The sequence below is a fragment of the Solanum tuberosum genome, unplaced genomic scaffold (assembly GCF_000226075.1).
Source record: "Solanum tuberosum cultivar DM 1-3 516 R44 unplaced genomic scaffold, SolTub_3.0 scf00227, whole genome shotgun sequence".
In the NCBI taxonomy this organism is placed as follows: Eukaryota; Viridiplantae; Streptophyta; class Magnoliopsida; order Solanales; family Solanaceae; genus Solanum; species Solanum tuberosum.
Genome location: NW_006239150.1, coordinates 854371 through 874250, shown reverse-complemented (window position 1 = coordinate 874250; position 19880 = coordinate 854371). Strand labels below are relative to the sequence as shown.

The following is a 19880-nucleotide window of genomic DNA, read 5'->3' as shown; positions in this document are numbered from 1 at the left end:
TTTTATTTTTTTGATGGTGTTTTTCTTTTAAAATTTTTCGATTATTCATATTTTATATCTTCTGACGTGATTTTCCTTTGCATTTATTCTACTTCCATTAGTTTGCTGAATGTGTCAAGACTCAAGGCAATCAACTTTTCGGTTAAAGCAAAAAAAAAATGAGGTAGGATAAAAATTTCTTTTCAACTTGTATTTGATATTATAATTTTGATTTCTTACATAATATATAATTTTATTTTCACCATCAAAAAATTAATATTGTCTGTTGACAATGAATTTGAAAAGGATTTAGGATAAAGGAAAGATTAGGTATTAGCATTCTCACTTTTAACTTTTCGTAATTTTTTGTCTCATGTTCATTCATTTATTTATAATTTTTCTTTTTATTGTTATTGTTCTTGACTATGTTATTTTTATTTTTAGTGATTCTAGTGTGATAACCTATTCATGTGAACGAACATAAAAATTCAAATATTTCTTTGATATGTTATATGTTGAATAAAATAATAATGTGACTCTTCTCTTTTATCAGGATTATCATTTATTATTTCAATCAAATTTTCATTATTTTTTAAATATATAAAATCTGCAAATAAAATAATAATATAACAATTTAAAATATCTTATTTATATCTCCCCAATGTTACTATATTCTATTACTTTTCCTCTTTCTTCATCAATACTATACTTTATTACTTTTCCTTAAATTCTTAATGTGACACTTCTATTTTTATAGTTTTCTAAAATAAAAGAATTTATTTATCTATCCTCCTTCTAAAACATCATAATTTATTATTATACCTTCTATTTTTACAATTTTCCTAAAATAAAATATCATATGTATCTCTCCTCCTTATTACCATAAGCCATTCTTCTTCATGTTAATTTTTCTATCAATCAATCTCATTTAATTTATTGCCATAAAAAAATTGTAAAAAACTGAAAGTATTTTTTTATTTTATCATTTGATATTATTAATTAATTTTACTGAAACCCTTCTTTTACCTTCTCTCATATTTTATTTATTAATTAAAAAATAAAACAATTATTAAATTTTGATAGTTCTAAATGGAATTTATTTTTTATTAATTGAATTTACTAAATAAACATTATAATTTCAAATTGGTTACAAACATTTTTATCTTTTCTTCCTTCTCTCTCTCTCTATATATATATAAAATTCTCATATTTTTGTAATTTCGTATTTTCTGTCAAACTCATTTACACATTTTTCTTAAAAATAAAAATAAAATCTACACTTCATTTCTTTTGAGTTGCAAGAGTTTGGATTTTCTTGTGACAGGAATGGAGGAGATTGTTGTGCTAATTTAAGCCAAGGAAGGTGTATTTGTAGTCTTTCTTATTATTATTTTCCATAATTTATTGTGAATTTAACCTTATGAAGACTTCATATATTTTATTAAGATATTTGAAAGTGAATCAAGAATTTGAAACACTTGCAAGAATTATGAAGTATTTAATTTCATTTCTCAAAATGAGGCAAAATGAAGTGTATACGTTGATGGGCATTCACTATTTGAAAATAACAATATAATTGGTATAGTTTTAATTTGGTTGTCTGTTGTTGCTATCTTTTCAAATGTCATATTCTAATGACATAATATAAGTCTTGAGATAAAAAATTAGCATTTAAGTAGCGAGAAAAAAAGTTAGATCGATAAATATAAATATTTTAATTATTTTATATAAATGTACATCTCACTCTTTAATCTCATTTAAGAGTATCTAAATTTATTATAAAAAATATGTAAACAATGATTAGTTTGTATCAAATATTGATAACATCAAGACAATATATCGATAAACATGTGAGTATATTAGTTGTTTTATAGAATTTTTTTTAAATGTAAACATTAATGGTCTTTATTTTCATTACTCCAATAACTTTTTATTATTATAATTCCTAAAATAATTAATAGTCACTATACATTATTTGATATTTCATATTGTAGTCCTATAAATCGGCTTGTGAAAGTGAATGTCAACAAGAACTTAGAAGATCATACAAAGAATTCATAAATTTATTCTTTTAGTTTTTAACAATAAAGGTTATAGCAATGATTTTGTAAATACATCTTCCTTTTATATTAAGAAAAATATTCAAGGACATAAATTAAACTATATTTTCCACTATTTTATTTTTTGATTATTCCCAAGTTATTCTTAAAAGTAAAGATAGTCATTATTCAAAAGAGTTTGGAAAAATGTAAAACCTTAAGGGAAGGACAAATATGGAAAAAAATTTAACATTTATCTTGAACGTTGAACAATTTCATTATTTTAAATAATGAAAAAATGTCTAAAACTTTATTTTATATAAAATAGAAGGAATAATATTGATAAAATTATGTGTATTAATCTTTTATAACCGCGCGAAGCACGGACAAATTTACTAGTTTTATTATAATTAAGGAAAGGGAAAGATTAATTCAACATTCTATAATCACATTCAATATTCTAAACATTAATTGTATAGTTGGAAACGGAAGAAAGACCCCCCGGAAAAAATTATTCTAATATCCTAATCTAAAACTTTTGGCATTCTCTATAATATTAAATATTATAAATTCCATTTAGAATAATTACGTATTTATGGGATGAAACAATGAAATCATTTGCAAATTTTATTATTAACGTAATGATTAAAAATATTGTGAGTATATAAAGAGAATCACCATTTAAGGAAAATAAAAATTTAATTACAATATATATTTTTATCCATTTTTTTAAACCCTCTATATTTCTTTATCTATTTTTTTACTTTTTTTTTTTAAAACCCTTATCTTTCTTTTCTTTCTTTCACGTTCTTTCAACAAAAAATAATAAGAGTATAAACTTTTATTTGATTATTGTTATTTATATCATTTTCTTATAGTTCCATCTTTTTATACACAAATATAATAAAGAGATGAATTAAATCTTTATTGTCCACAAATGGTGATTTTCTTTCTATTCTTGCAATGCAATTAATGCTTAATATATTGAATATAATATTAAATTATATTGTATTTAGTGTGATGAAAAATTAAAAAAATTTGAGAAAATAGATAAATAGGAATCCTGCTTCTAAGAGGTGTCACATCATCGTTTTCACATCCCGCTTTAATTAAAAGTCATTATAATATTCTTTTAAATATGGTAGCAAAAGGAGCCTCAATTCAAATCCAGCCATGATTTTTTTCACAATTTTCTTTTCAAACTTTTCAACATTGCTATTAGAAAATAATACTTTGGAGAGACATAAAGTAATTTTAACTTCCCTACTATTTTTATGTTTATACTATTGTGAAAATGTATTTTTTTTTCAGTTCATTTAAATTATATAATCAACAAAAATATGATGATTATATTGTATATAACAATAAACATTGAGGCATCTTTCGTACTGTCAAAAAATTGTTCCAACAAATTGAGATTTACATTTTTATGAAATTTTTTGGTTGTTCTATATTTGGAAATTTGTAAAGGGATTCATAATATGAATATTTATATTAAATTAAATACAAATGCATTGTTCATATGTTTCCTCTGTTCTTTTTTTTTTTCAATTAATTTGGCAGGCTTTATCAAGCTAAGGATCTCAGGACACATATTTTCTGTCTCTCTAATTTTTTTTTTCATATTTCACTTGTGAAATTATATTAAATATGTTATTGTTGTTACATTATTAGAGGATATTTAATATTAATTTTTTTTATTGAGAAATTGTAATTGTTTCTGTAAGTTATCATGGCATGGTGTGATATTGGTGATTGTCGAGACATGTATGGAGGAGCAGACATGGAAAATATCCTTGCAGAAGCATCTTGTCATTTGAGTATTTTCTCTACTTTCATCTAACATCCAAAATAATTAAAAAAATTATTGGATAATAAAGAGACGGCAAATGAAAAATTATCTCAATATATTGTAATTGATTGATTTATTAGTTTCATTATTCATACATATTAGCGGTTTGGTTTAATTTTTTGGAAAATAATATTTATTTTTTTAATTATATTGTTCAAAAAATATTGATTGTTGAATTCGAACTATTATGTTTTACTCGTGGGTTCAAAAATTTATTTAAAAATAAAAAAGTGTTAATTATATGTTTAAAACTTACTTCTAAATGAAAATGTGTTAACTAATAGCTATAGGTTCAAATAATTTTAAGCACGAATAAGCTTATTTTGTTGCATTATAATAGAATAGTTAAGATGAATTTATCAACAAATTAACAAGAAGTCTTGATTAAATTTGTACTTTAACAAGTATTAAGGATCTTTAAATTTAATATTGTGTTAAGATTTGAATTTTTTTATTGACGGATAGTCTTAATTAGATAAATTTTAAATTTTTACTTAATTAATATGTCATATTCCTCTTGCTAAAATATATTAAGTGGATATTTAATTTTTAGAAGGTTTGTAAATTATTTTTATATATACATGTTTCTTTTAAAATCTTTAGTAACTTATTGACTTGTGCTAAATAGTTATATCACCACAATACAGTTAGGAAAAGAAAAAGTGAGGGTGATATTTTTCTTTGGTCAAGAAATACAATTATATATATTTTTTAGATTTTTTTATTTTTTTATGTGTGCTATATTAAAAGAACTAAAAAAATTATGTAACTCTGTTAATTATATTAAATGTGCATTGCAAAGAAATTTAAAAGACATTTTTAGAATATGCTAAATGTAAAACTTAATTTGTCTTTATTTTCATTAATTACTCCACACAACTTTTTATTATTATGACCTATAAAATAATTAATAGTCATATTCATCATATTATTTGATGTTTCATATTGTAGCCCTGTAAATAAAATCATTGTACGATTTTATAGAAGATCACATTAGCTTTTTAGGTTGTTATATTTTTGGTGCTTAGTATATTCATATTTTAATTTGATTTGAAGAATAAGATGAAAAATGGTGATCGGCTTGTGGGAGTGGAGTGGACGTCCATAAGAACTCGAAAGATATGTGTACTGATTTCACATTTTTCCTTTTATTTTTTAATGAGTAAGGAATTAAGAATGATATTACATTTTTATTGGTATGATTTCTCTTTATTTTGCAGCTTATGTGAATTTCTTATTGCAATATTTTTGTTCAACATAGTAAATTTTTTAATAACTTTATTGAAAGTCTACTAAGTACTAACCAAACATAAGAATTATATTTAATAAAATTATCAAAATGTGCGAAGAAGTTCACTAGTTTAAACTAAAATGAGGAAATAATAATAATGTCTCAAAGGGGAAATGCATTGTTTACACACTTGTGCCACTTTAGCTATAGGCTGCTACTAATAGGCACTCAGCACTGCACTTGTAAGAGAGAGAGAGAGAGAGAGTGGTAGCAGAGGAGGAGGAGGAGGAGGCGGAGCACAAAGTGACGTCGAAAGTTTTTCCACTTTTCCTTTTCCTCCTTCTATTTAATTCCAAACATTCTCTCTTTTCTCTTCAATAAATCAACTAATTAGAAGAAAGTGAATGTATGAACAACTGGATTCCTACTTAATTTTCTCTACTATTCAGTGAAGATTATCTCTCTGTTTCCACAAATTTCTTCTCAGTATCGGTGAGTTCACTTTTCTAATTTCAAGTACTGATTATGCTTATCCATATCTGTGCATTAATTGTTTGTTTGATTAAGAAAAAAGGAAGGGCCGTCGTTGTCGGTTTTCCCGAGAAAGTTTTGTGCTCTGTTATTTTCTCGGCATTTCTATGTGGATTTGATTTGATGGTCAAATTGGTAGTGTATTTTTTTGTTAAATCAGGGCCGTTAAATTCTGCGGTTCAAAGACGTGATTGAGACTGATGCTACTCTCTCAAATTCCATTTTTACCCCTTCCCTGTCAGATTCTGTTTTTTCTTTCTAGTCATAATAACTTATCAAATTCCTTTTTTACCCCTTCCCGCAGATTCCGTCTTTTCTTCTCCATCAAATATCCTTCGGTTTCTAAGATACTCACTCAATCATGCTCTAATAAATAATAATAGGATTATACATAAATATCCGCTCATAAATAGATCCTGTCCAGTAGGCATCCCCTCCTGTTTGAATTTTGCATAAATAGAAGGTTAACTAAAACCTTCTAACCATAGTTAATAACCTATCTCTCCCTTCATCTCTCATGGTTAGACTGCATACACCAAAGAACAAGCAGGTATGGCAGCTCTGATCAGCCCAATTCCGATTGCTCAACTCTCGAATCTCAATGTTGTTAGATCAATAAATCCTCACTTTTTTCTTTAAAATAATAATATAAAACCCAATACCAAATTAAAGATTTGCTAATTTGCAAAAACCTCAAGCTGCACACTTAGAATGACGGTTGAAATCATCAAATTGTTCCTTCAATTCTGGACATGCAAAAATAGATACAATAAATAAATAAAATGACTTTTATTTTAATATAAGAGTCAAGTATAATGAAACGAAGGGAGTATATTTTTATTTTTAGTAGAGTAATTCAAGGAAAAAAAAGTTGTCATTCTTGAGTAAACTATTCCTGAATTCTTTTACTTATACCAAGTTTTGGGAAGCCAAAAAGTGTTGCTCCTATTTTTTTAGAAAGTTCAGTTGTTTGACCAAGCTTTTAGAGAAAAATTACTATGTATTTAAGTAGTAGCAAAATCTGTTTTTCAAAAGTTTAAAATCTTTTAAAAACGTTAACCTTTTAAATTTTATTTCAATAATATTCTAAGCAATTTATGCAAAATTCAAACAGACAAGTATCTTGAGATCTTAAGTAATAGATGACCTATCAATAAGAGACCTCAAATGTGAGCTTAAAAACATTGTACTCTACTATGATCTATGAGCACTTTATGAGGACCTGGGAGTTAAAGCCCAAAAGCTTATGCGTTTCATCATTATTCTTGCAACTCTGCTTTGAATTTGATAGATTGTCCTCAACAAGTTGGTAATCAGAGCAATTATAGAACTAAAAACTTTCAACTGTATTTATCTTGTTAGGTAAAAGCTATCCAGGAATGGCTTTAGGTTATGGATTTGTGTTGCTTTCTCCTTGATCTTAGGATGCCATTTGATTTTTCGTTCGTAGAATCTAGATTTGGCTATATTCTACCATCATGTGAAGGCTTGATGCACTTGAGCCCAGGGTCTATCAGAAACAACCTCTCTACCTCTACGAGGTAATGGTAAGGTTTGCGTACAATCTACTCTCCCCAGACCCGACTTAGTGGGATTTCAGTGCGTATGTTGTTGTTGTTGTTGTTGTTGTATGTGAAGCTTGCCAAGAAAATTGTGGATGGGATCGGTTCTCTCATCAGGTTCTGAACTGTTGAGTAGTACAACCATTTGCTTCATCCTCTGTGCATACATCTGATAATAACCAGAACCTTTAAATGCTTTACGGGAAATCTAGCTAGAAAAGTACTTCGGTTTATTGCATTTCTTTTTCAAGGCCCTGCTACTTGCAGCCACATACATTTGCTCATGCATTTATTATTTCATCTTTGGTAGGTAAAATGCTGGTTTAATTTGCTACGTTGGTCGTCATGGATGACTAGGCCAGTCACCTGCTATAGAGAAAAATTTGCTACTTTCGATGTAAAGGAAAACCGGGAAGTATCTTTGTTGACTACAGGAGTGTTGTTCATATGGCAAGGAGTTATGGGCCTTATTTTGATCCTGAATACGAGACCTTAAGTATCAGAATAAATCCTCCAAGGTGGAGCTTTTCTACTTTTAGCTTTTGCCACATCCACTGCTTGCCTTCATTATGTTTTTATTTACTTTCATTGGCCTGCCTAGATATTTATTAACTGTGGCAGCATCACAGTTCCGATTCCCATTTAGAATGTCACTTCAACCAAGATATGGTAACCTGTCAGTCTTCTTTGAACCAATGGAAAAATATTATGGATGTCAATTGAATTGCTTCGTATTTAACACCTCATCTTTTTTCATGTGGTTTTACTAATGATTATATGATGCTATTAGGGTATCTGTGGACAATGCGAGTTGCAAGGATTGTACTCTAGTGAAGGTAATTTTTTCAACCTTAAGAATATTGAGTGATATTGCTTTTTCTAGTTTTTATTTCAAGATGCAGAAGATTTTTTTTTATGAGATGAAGCTCTCTTGCCACAGTTCCATAAGCTCTTTAGATTACAATGATAACGCTTGACAGATAAGTGAGTCTGGTCATCTCAGCTTGCTATGGTACACAGTCAATAGTTTTACTGAAAGAAAGCAGTAGATTGAAGATTTTTTCAAAACATTGAAGCATATTTCACTAATTTTATTTGTCAAGTTTTTTATTTGCTGTCAAAAGCAGAATTACTAGTAAGCTACAGTCTGTTGATCTGAGAGGCATCATTTGAAGTCACTAGTCTGAGTCAGATAAGAGATCCTACATTATCTCTTATGTCATTCAGTTGCTTTGTCAATGTAGTTGATGCATCATTTTGATAGGTAAAATAAAGTAATTTATTGATGAACGTGTTCAAAGAATGTACAAGTAGGCTATGCCTGTAAGAGAGTTCATAAAATCTATCAAACTATCCTCCTTACATCACTAGAGGCTGAATTATGTAAATACTTGTACTTCTGTTGGCTTGAGAAGAAAATATTTTTCTATTAATTGAATAAACTTTGTACAAGTTTCACAAATTTATACAAAATGTGTCACATGAAAAAGGGTAACAATGTCTTGACTCAAGAAAATTCCTTATTTGGATGAATTTTCTGTTTTAACTATTTTCCTAAAATATCCACCCATATCTCCTAAATATGAGATCATAATCTTTTTCTTTAATCTCAACACTCCCCTCAAGTTGGTGCATAGAGATCAACATTCTTAACTTGCTTAGGATTCAAACTGGTGCTTTAATATCTCCTACTGAAATGTCGGCCCTTTGTTGAGAAGTTGGAATAAAAGGCATGTAAATTTTCCCATCTTCAACCTTTTCTTCAATGAAATTTCTGTTTAGCTCCAACCTGTTTTGTTCTATCATGTTGAATTAGGCTGTTAGCAACGTTGATCGCTGCTTTGTCGTCTCTGTATAGTCTCATAGGCATTGTTACAGGTCTTCTCAACTCCTCCAAAATTCTCTTGAGCCAAATTATTTCACATACTATATTGGCCATGGCACGAAATTCTGTTTCTGCTGGGCGGTCCATGTTCTGTTTTTGGCTCCTCCAGGTTACTAGATTATCCCATAAATAGGTACAATATCTAGAGGTAGACCTTTTGACTATGATAAGACCTTCCCAATCAGCTTTTGGTATAAGCTTCAATACTTTGATGCTCATGTTCCCAATGAATTGCCTCCAGTTGCTCTTCAAGAGGTGCATAATTTGACTTACCAAACTTACTACAAAAGTTATATTTGGTCTTGTATGTGATAAGTAGCTAAGCTTATATGACTTTACAAGCTTATGGTGGAGTAGTAACTGAACATCGGCTGATCGTAACTTTTCTTTAATAATTTTTAATAGTTTCTAATAAGCTGAATGGTTATTAAAAGTACCCACCGAGATTTTCATGTTTTTCCTCAGGTTGATAGTATCAACAAACCTGGAATACTGCTGGAAGTGGTGCAAATCCTATCAGACCTTGATCTTGTAATTACCAAAGCCTACATATCCTCTGATGGGGGGTGGTTCATGGATGGTAAGTCTATTATTTCTTGTTAGTATTTTCAGGTAAACAAGGCATGTCCAAATATTTTTGCTTGAGGTTCTCTGTTCTCATTTGAGTTCATTTATAATCTCTTTTAGTTGCAATTCTCACAGCTACTCTAGGGGATAGTATATTAGGGGCGGAAATAGGTATAACTAAGTGGGGTCAATTGAATCCTCTTCCTCAAAATATGATAACAATGCAAATAGGGCTAAAACAAATTCTTTTGGCTGTATAAACTAGTGAATTCCCTTGACATAATGGAAGATTCTAGTATAGTGAAGGGAATGCACAAGTTGGTTTGAGCAAAGGCAGATCCAAAATTTGAAGTTTATGGGTTCTAAATTTGGAGTTTCTGGTTTCTGTAGTTTATTGTTTGTACATATTCTGTGCATTTCTAACAAATAGTTCCACCCCTGGTTTTAGGTCATAGGTTCAAATCCCAAGTATGAATCTAGTATCTTTTTGAATTCCCTTGTATAAACTTCATCTTCCGCTACTGCTGGATATGGATCATGTTCTACACTATTTCATTACAAGTTCAGACTGCTATCCAAATAAATACCGAAATTCATGTTTCTTCGACAGTGGTGGTTATAGATTAACTAGTATGTTTCAGTTCCTCATATGAAAAAAATAGTAGGTTTTAATTGGCGGCCATGTATACCTTTTTCACCTTGCCAGCTTTTGGGCCATTTGAAAAAGTATCAACCTTCTGCGCTGTTCCTCCATTAACACTCTTTTCTAGTTCTGTCCTATCTGCATATTCTAAGGACTTGGGGAACTCAGCTGGGAATTTTTTTTCTAATTTCATTTCTCTTTTACTTTAACAGTATTTCATGTTACTGATCAACATGGCAACAAGGTTACAGACAACAATACTATTGGTCATATAGAAAAGGTAAATTATCCCTATTTTTGTCACCTTTTAATTTCATATTTTTATGGTCTATACAAAATTAATGCGAGGATAAGACAACAATTACTTTGGCAGTTCCTAGTATGATAGTATACAAAAGAAAGGAAAGAGGGATAAACTTATATGTAGCATCTTCAAAATTTGCTGTAAAATCATGCAACTCCAAGCTATCATTGCAGTTGATATTTTATAACTTTGGATTTATATGCAGGCATTGCCAATGACATTTCTACTCATGCATTTTATTGCACCTAGCATATATAAGAGTTTTATTTTTGGGACTGACTATTCAGAACACAGCAAAAGTCAAGCAACCATTCAGATATCCCTGGTGACTAAAAGTTGTTATAGAATAGCTGCTCATTTGTTAGATAAGAGTTCCCAATTCCACAAACTGAATAGTTCCTGATAATGTGTTTGAATTTGCCTATTTTACTTATGTGTTACAGTCATGAGCTTATTGCTATTGTAATCCTTACCTATACTGCAGTTTCTTTTTCTTTTTTTTCTTCACATGAGTTATGGTTAGGCTTTCTTGAAATTTGTATTCAGGATCAGATTTTACCCTAGTGCCTACCCAGTAAGATCATATTCATGCGGAGAAAATGTAGCTGTGCCATCTAGGTGACTGAAACTGTAAACATAGCTACCTGAGAAAAAGACATAATTTTTATCCAAGTTATTAATTATTTCATTAAATTTCTTACATTAGGCTCTAGGACCTGAAGGTTACACATCAGGCATATTGAAGACACGTCCAGGTAGAAAGGTAGGAGAGAACTCTATGGGTGATTACACCACCATTGAGCTAATAGGCAGGGATCGTCCAGGTCTTCTATCAGAAATTTCTGCTGTTCTAGCCAATCTTCATTTTAATGTTGCTGCTGCCGAGGTTTGGACTCATAATGGGCGCATAGCATGTGTCCTTTATATCAATGATAATTGTTCATCCCTTGATGAGGATGAAGAATCCAGATTGTGTGTCATGGAAGAGCAGCTCAATAACATTCTTCGTGGGCGTGAGGATGATGAGAGTGGGGCACATGCTACTTTCTCAGTTGGTAGTATTCATGTTGATCGGAGGCTTCATCAGATGTTTTTTGCTGATAGGGACTACGAAGGTGGTTGTCTCGAAATGGAGATAGAATACCCTCCTAACTCCAAACCAGACGTCAGAATTGAAAGCTGTGTCGAGAAAGGGTACTCAGTGGTCAGTGTAAGTTGCAAGGATAGAGCAAAGCTTATGTTTGACATTGTATGCACCCTCACAGACATGCAGTATGCTGTTTTCCATGCCACTATCTCATCAGATGGTCCCTCTGCATCACAGGTAATCTGATTATGTAATTTTGATGACTGCTATGATAACCTTAATACGGAGGATAGATCATTTATCTTTCATTTCTGCTCAACAATGTCAACATTGCTCCAGCCTCTACACTTTGAAAAGGGATGTGATCTGTATGGTCCTTAGTACTATCGTCATGTCATTAAATAAAAGTTACATTATTATAGAGGGAGCTACACTTAATTTCAATTCTTTCAGCTAGAGCAGAAAGATCAGAGCTGATAGCATCAATGATTTGGTTACCTTGTTTGAGTTTCTGAAACTACCCCACTAAAATCCTCATCCCCCATGTCTACCTTAGAAGTATTTTCATCCATCACCTTTGAAATTTTGGTTACTGATTAGTGTAATTCTTAATTTTATTCCCAAAGGAGATGAAAGAAATAAAGGCATGAATCCCCCTTCCCAAAAAGAAGAAGAAGTCTAGTTTAGCTATGCTCTAGTACCTAAGAATCCTTCCACTTCCAAAGTGGCTGTATAATGGAATCACGGATAGATTGTCATTAGGCTTTGATTCCAATATGTAATATAGACAACTCTATTTATAGGAATATTTTATTCGCCACATGGATGGTTGCACTTTGGAATCTGAAGCGGAGAAGGAAAAGGTTGTGAAGTGTATTGAAGCTGCTATTCGGCGAAGGATAAGTGAGGTAAGGGAGATTATCTACTCCTCTTAACTTGTCTTGAATGTTTCTCAAGATTGCGATCTGCCAGCTCTAATGTTACATCTCTTCCCATCTTTTCATTTAGTTGAGGTATAAGAAAATCCAATGATTGATATTTCTTGTCTCTTTATGACATTGCCAATTTCTCATCCTTCAGATAAACAAATAGAGTTTATGGAACCAATGCTCCTAACATTATTACATGGTCACTTTTTGTTGTTGGACTTATTTGGGAAAACACCATTTTTTTAGATCCAAACAGGCTCTTGCTCGCCCCCATTTTGAACTACTTTGTCAAATAGACAGAAGTCTCTAACTTAAAAATAATTCATAGCTAAGGTGATCTTTACTTTTAGAAAGAATCAAGAACTATTGCATATATAAACTTTCATTCTATATGTCTGTGATTGACTGGTCATCCAAAGAATCCATGAACATGTGCAATTTTTTGTTTTGCTGTTGGGATGAATGTGTAAGTTTGATAGTAGGATGTGGTCATCTAATATTATACTTTGGAACATTAGCATTGCTACTATTCTATTTTTGACTTGTACTTCAAGTGTTATGATTGCCCTCCAAGCGCGCATTCATATGTTACTTCAATCTATAACATTATGGGATGCATGAACCTATCCAAAACCCTCAAAATTCTAATGCCACCAGGTGGGATGTACTTAATTATATTCCTTTGATATACAGGGCTTCAGCTTTGAGTTGTGTGCCAAGGACCGAGTTGGCTTACTTTCTGAAGTTACGAGAGTCCTACGAGAAAATGGGCTATCAGTGACTAGAGCTGGTGTCACAACTATTGGGGAGAAAGCGAAGAATTTCTTCTACGTAAGAGATGCATCTGGAAACCCTGTAGAGATGAAGACGATTGAAAGACTGCGTGAAGAAATTGGACAGACAATGATGCTTAACGTGAAGAAAGTCCCAACATCTGCAAAGGAACCTGAAACGGGTGGTCTGGCTAAGACAAGCTTTTTCTTGGGAGGCTTACTGGAAAAGTTCCGAACCTGAAACTTCATCTACAACTACTTGTATAGAAGAATAAAGCACTTACATATAAATGTGGCAAGGTTTCCCTGTAAAAACCTGTAGATACATTGAACAATTATCCTTGTCGGGATAAACAAGGGGAAAAAGGAACTAGTCCCTTCCAGCCTTATTCTATGCTGAAGTTTGGAAGATTACGAGATGACTGTGTGTTATTCTTGCACAATAAAAGATGAAGATCTATATATTGCTGATGACACTATGACTTTGCATTGGAGTTTTGGTCAAGAAATGCTGCTATTGAAGATTGAACACCAATACGTTATAGTGTTATAATATGTTGTGTATCAGCTAGCTTGGTTCGACAATGATCGCGCTGCTAGCATTGTTTTGATTAATAGGTACTTCAGTTTAATTCTAGCTGGTTGAGTGTTTCCCCATTTGGGGAAAAATTGTACTATGTAATATCATTGATTTGCATGTAAGGATGAGAATTTAAGTAACGTGGATCGCCATTTTTCTCTCAAGGTCTTTTACCCATTCTTTTAGGGAATTTGTTTTTATCTTAGTTATATAGGAGGACACTACAGGTAGTTAGCTAATTTTACGCTCAGTTTGTTTGTGCTTTCCATTTACTTGTGTGATGTACATACATAGTATTATTATTTACTTTTCTTTCTTTTTATTACTGGCCTCGATCTCTTTTCTGTTCCACACTTTGATTTAATTTGAGCAGAATGACAACTAACACCGAGATCTATTTTATTGTTACTGATCATATTTTATCAAGGTTGCCTGTGCAATCACTGTTGCGATTCAAATGTGTATGCAAAAATTGGAACGAGCTTATCAATACCTCGAGTTTCATCGAAAAACACTTCAACAGTGAAAGTAATCGTCTCCGTCTAATGATTACCAAGTTTGGTCTTAACTACCACAAAAACCCGTGTGTAAGACCTTTTGATACGTACTTGCTCCCTGATAAAATATTCAGCGGATGTGTCCCTACTCATAAGCTGATTTATCATGGCGAAGACGTTGGTGATATCAGGGGTATTTATGGTCCAATTGATGGCTTGTTCTTATTAGAGAAAGGACATTACATAGACAATGGACGATTTGGCTGGTGGAACCCTGCAACGAAAGAGTGTAGGCTTATTCCTCGTGTTTTTTTCGAGGTAGAAGATGGTTTGGAAGACAACGATCGTAGAATAGGAATAGGAATAGACTTAGCTACTCATGACTACAAAATCATTTGGGTACGAACATATTGGAATGACTATGAGAGTGACATTTTCCCTAAGGTTTATGCAGCTGTCTATTCGACGAAAAATGACTCATGGAAGCACTTGGAGCCTAATTTCTCACACGAATGTCAAATATGTATGTCGTCCCAACATTGCACCTACAAGAATGGTATGTACTATTGGATTAGTACTAGCAAGAAGTATATCTCAGAAGGGATAAACGTGTATTTTATACGTACATTTGATTTTTCAACTGAATTGTTTGGGGAATTTGAAGGACCACCAATTCCAGGTGAACATTGGGTAACTTTATTTTTACGTGGTGGTTCAATTGCAACAATGTCTAGTAAAGATGTTACACAAGCAATGACAGCTTTTTATGATATTTGGGTAAATATTCGAGGAAATAATTGGATTAAAGTTTATACTGTGAATCCACCAATAACAAATCATTTGTGTATTGGAATTTGGGAGTATGATAAGTTTATTTATGAACTAACACCAAGTTGTAAAGTGTTGTTTTATGATCAAACAACTAAGCAAGTTACGAGTCTTGGATTTGAATTTGATGGAATAGGCTTTGGTTCATGTTGGGTTTTGAGTTATAAGGAGAGCTTAGTTCCGATAAGGAAAGAAAAACCGAGCGAGAAGGATAATATTGAATACTTCATGGTAGATTATTAAACAAGCATCACGAACGAGTTAAAAATTCAAAAGAAGTCTATTTTTTCCTATGATTCTGTCATTTATATGATTGAGTTGTGAAAACTTCTGCATAAATATCCTATATGTAAACACGATTCTTTTTCATTGAAGAATCTCTTTCTAGTTGCTCTAGAACAATTAGGAGATTATTCTCAAAATATGTTACATCCCGCTTAAGGAATCATATCAATATGTTTTTTAGGAAAAATGTGAGGATGACATTGTAAATGTAGCAATTGAATTTTTGAATTGGACATGTGCATATGTTTCTTCTTCTTTTTTGTTTATAAGGAAGTATTGAATTATTCAGAACTTAAGAATTCTTACTGAACCTCTTAGCAATTGACAAACGATAATATTGGTTACAAATGGCTAGTCAATTTCAAGGTGTGTTTTGTTAAATAATTGGTAATAATTCAAGTAGAAAATCACAAACACCTGATAGATAGGAAATTTGCAAAAACATGATAATTCAGGTGTGTTTTTTTACCATTGTCTCTTTAACTAGCGGTGATTGAGGTATTGCTAATGAAAATGCCTCAATTTCAAACCAAATTATGGTTGCATATAGGTCAATTAGGTTTATACCAATTTCAAATTAACGAACTAAGAGCTTGTTCAGGCAAGTTTTTACTTTTGTCAAGATATATAGCTTTTTAGATAAATATTTCTGGAAAGGTGCAGTTTATGTTTGGCCAATTCATTGCTTTTCTCAGTATTCGATGATTCATGTGTCGTTTTGATGAATAACAAATAAAATGTATTTGTAATGAAATTAAGAAGTTGGTCTGATTATATTATATCAAAATATTTTGTTTTGTATTTGGGACAATATGTTGTGGACAGACAAGTTAAGAAGCAGAACTGTATAAACAACTTTCTTGATAATACTCGTATCAGATTTTCCAAAAATACACTATATTTGGAGTATGTAACATGGAACCATCAATATCTTTTAAACAGTCTGAGCAACATATGACGTAAGTATCTTTTCAGAATTAGCAAGTTTTTCTTGTAGTTTCGTTAGTTACCCCTAGTATTGCTCTGATACCATTTTAAATTGCATAAAAACTTCCAACTTTTCTCACTGTCAGTAAGTCAATATATAAAGGCTAAACAATTACAAAATACACACAGTATGCCATGTAGGACTCGCCAACTCATTGTGAGGTCCATCCCATGTTTTTATTAGTCAACTTTTGCTACTCAATTGCTGCAAGCAATTATTAAAAAGGAATAATGACAACAAAATGTTGAAAAAGAAATTGTTGCAAGAGTTGAAAAAATGATAGATTAGGTGGTTGACAAATTGGTAAGATTTGCAATCTTTTGAAATTTGCTACATTTGTATATGTCATCAGTGACATATGTATGATTTTCTCTTCCTATAAATAGGGCATTCTTGCTCATCTATAGAACACATCAAGATAGAGAGAAAAAAAATATTTGAGAGCAAAGTGAAAGTATTTCATAGACTATACAAGAAAAATAGTGTGTGAAAGAAAATAGAGTATGAACAATATTTAGTAAGTTGGTATGCAATCATCAATATTTTTTAAACAGTCTGAGCAACATATGACGTAGGTATCTTTTCAAAATTAGCAATTTCTTCCTGTAGTTTCGTTAATTACCCCTAGTATTGCTCTAATACCATTCCAAATTGCATAAAAAGTTTCAACTTTTCTCACTGTCAATAAGTCAATATATACCGAGACTCAAAAATTACAAAATACACACAGTATGCCATGTATGACTCGCCAACTCATTGTGGGGTCCATCCCATATTTTTATTAATCAACTTTTGCTACTCAATTGCTGCAAGCAATTGTTAAAAAGGAATAGTAACAACAAAATGTTGAAAAGAAATTGCTACAAGAGTAAAAAATATGATAAATTAGGTGGTTGACAAATTGGTAAGATTTGCAACCATTTGAAATTTGCTACATTTGTATATGTCATCAGTGACATAGGCATGATTTTCTCTTCTTATAAATAGAGCATTCTTGCTCATTTGTAGAACACACCAAGATAGAGAAAAAAAAATATTTGATAGTAAAGTGAGGTATTTCATAGACTATACAAGAAAAATAGTTTGTAAGGACATCTCCAACCCAATCCTCTATTTTACTCTCCAAATATAGAGTTCTCTATTTTTTCAGACAACCAACTCCAACCCAATTCTCTATTTTACTCTCTAAAAAAGAATCTTTTTCTCTCTCCTCAATATTATATTATTATTTCTATTTCATTATTATTTTCTTATTTCATACTATAAATCCTTTATTTCTTTTTTCCCAAATAATTACTTTATATAATTTTTAACGTGATATAAAATTATTTTTTATTCTAAATTTTTAAATAACATAAATTGCAAGAAAATATAATATAATACATAAATTAGGGGACAAATTCAAATAAAAGTGACATACAATTACATAAACACTCAATTTTCAAAATTATTACGTTGCTTCCATAAATGCTCTATTAATGCATTACGGAGTTCAAAATGAGCATTTTTGTCCTTAATTTTTATTGTTACGTAATAAAGTAAAACACGTGTTAATTAATTAAAATTGCGTAAAATGAATTATTAATTCAAACACATGAGATGCATGTATTAGATTGTTGTATACATTATGTGCGGATAAGCTTTACTCGATTAATATCTACATATAATTTTATTTATCTAAAATAACTTTGAGATAACTATGAGAATCTCATCCTACGGTTAAAAATATGGTGAAATTCATCCAATAGTAAAAATCAAAATTACATTTTATCCTATTTATCGACATGTAATTTTATTTTATCTAGAAGTAATTTTTTGAGATAAGGATGAAAATCTCATCCTATGATTAAAAATATAGTGAAATCCATCCATGGTGAAAATGAAGATTACACTATCCTATTAATATTTATAGATAATTTTTACTCATCTAAAAATAAATTTGAGATAAGGATGAAAATCTCATCCAATGGTTAAAAATATAGTGAAATCCATCCCATGGTAAAAAACAAAACTTACGTTATATATATATAATATATGTATAAGTCTATTCTTGTCACAAAGGCAATAGTATACTCACATTTCCATAAAACAACTAAAAAATGTCTCGATCTTCTGGATACTCTCTCAATGAGGATAAATTATTATGTCAAATCTATGTAGACATATCTCAAGACCCGATCACCTGCATATGCCAATCCTATGATCAGTTTTGGGTTCAAATTGAACAAAGCTATAATAATTTAAAGGAAGAATCATGGATATATCGCAATAAGAAATCATTGCAGTGTCGAATAGCCTTAATTGAGAAGGCAGTAAGAAAATTAAGTGCATGTATTAGACAAATAGAAAATTTGCATCCCAGTGGTGCTTCAGATATAGATATTGTAAGTGACTATTTTCTAACTACTTATAATATATTTATATATATATATATACTTACACAATTCTGATTCATATTTTTGCAGATTAATCAAGCAAAAATGCTACTTATGCAAGAACCAACTTATAAAAAAGGTTTTAAGTTTGATCATGTATAGAATGTAATGAAAGATTTTGAAAAGTTTAAGGATATCGACACCAGAAAGAAAAAAGTTCGAGAACAAGGCTCTACTTTGCAATCATCGGAGTCCGAGGCTCCTAGTCCTACATCACCTATAGTATCATATCCTAACTTATCTTCTTTTTCACTTAATTTAAATGAGAATTTTTCAGATCATTACACTTCATCTGAACGGCCTATTGGGGTGAAGAAATCAAAATTAAAGAGATCAAAAGATCAAGGTCTTTCGTCAGCTATGAAACTTTTCGAAACCGAAAATAATCGACTTGGAAAGATGTTATCAGAGTCTGCTACATCCAAACAACAAGACGGCGAAAGGCTAGATAGATATATCAAAGCCAAGGAATTTAGAGACGAAACTAAAATTTTAATGAAAAATTTAGAAACTACTAGTGATCCAAATGTTCGTGAATACCTGCATCGAGAACAACAACGAATACTTGAAAAAGAAATCGACAATCACAATCGCAGTCACAACCGCAATCACAACCACAATCGCAACAATTCTCGAAATCATATCCTAATTTTTTCCGAATAGTGCTATATCTGAAAACGACCTACCAGATTTCTATATTATTGTTGTGATCAATTAATTATTATGTTATGTATTGTATGTTATCTTGTATTTAAATTATTATGTTATGTATTATATTGTATTGTTATCTTGTATTTAAATTATCATATCATGTATTGTATTTTTAAATTAAATTTTTTCATCTTGCATCATATCATGTTCTGTATTTTTAAATTAAATTTTTTC

The 19880-nt window shown here is 30.7% G+C and overlaps 3 protein-coding genes across 4 annotated transcripts; all 3 read left to right on the top strand.

Moving 5' to 3' along the window:
• Positions 1-5270: 5270 nt before the first annotated feature.
• LOC102587087 (ACT domain-containing protein ACR3) lies at positions 5271-14128 on the top strand. 2 transcript variants are annotated; one of them, XM_006356654.2, is made up of 8 exons: positions 5271-5593; positions 7505-7712; positions 7985-8030; positions 9545-9659; positions 10502-10569; positions 11300-11917; positions 12484-12588; positions 13303-14128. In XM_006356654.2, the coding sequence occupies exons 2-8, from the start codon at positions 7642-7644 to the stop codon at positions 13621-13623; spliced, it is 1344 nt and encodes a 447-aa protein (XP_006356716.1). In that variant the 5' UTR covers positions 5271-5593; positions 7505-7641; the 3' UTR covers positions 13624-14128. The 2 variants fall into 2 exon arrangements, with proteins under 2 accessions (XP_006356716.1, XP_015168548.1); XM_015313062.1 differs by lacking the exon at positions 5271-5593 and adding an exon at positions 6162-6182.
• A 208-nt stretch (positions 14129-14336) lies between these two features.
• On the top strand, positions 14337-15530 carry LOC102596466 (F-box/kelch-repeat protein At3g17530-like). The gene has a single exon (XM_006356679.1). It carries the CDS (start codon positions 14337-14339, stop codon positions 15528-15530), a length of 1194 nt encoding a protein of 397 aa, XP_006356741.1.
• A 3103-nt stretch (positions 15531-18633) lies between these two features.
• Positions 18634-19658, top strand: LOC102596130 (rho GTPase-activating protein gacU). The gene is given in 2 exon segments (XM_072911813.1): positions 18634-18944; positions 19026-19658. Coding segments are annotated over 2 exon segments (918 nt in total). The 5' UTR covers positions 18634-18659.
• Positions 19659-19880: the final 222 nt, after the last annotated feature.

Bases quoted from the DNA above. Each gene is read 5' to 3' on its own strand.
- LOC102587087 (XM_006356654.2), top strand. From the start codon at position 7,642: ATGGCAAGGAGTTATGGGCCTTATTTTGATCCTGAATACGAGACCTTA. The intron at 7,713-7,984 runs GTGGAGCTTTTC...TGATGCTATTAG, and splicing joins ATCAGAATAAATCCTCCAAG to GGTATCTGTGGACAATGCGA. The intron at 10,570-11,299 runs GTAAATTATCCC...TTCTTACATTAG, and splicing joins CTATTGGTCATATAGAAAAG to GCTCTAGGACCTGAAGGTTA.
- LOC102596466 (XM_006356679.1), top strand. From the start codon at position 14,337: ATGACAACTAACACCGAGATCTATTTTATTGTTACTGATCATATTTTA.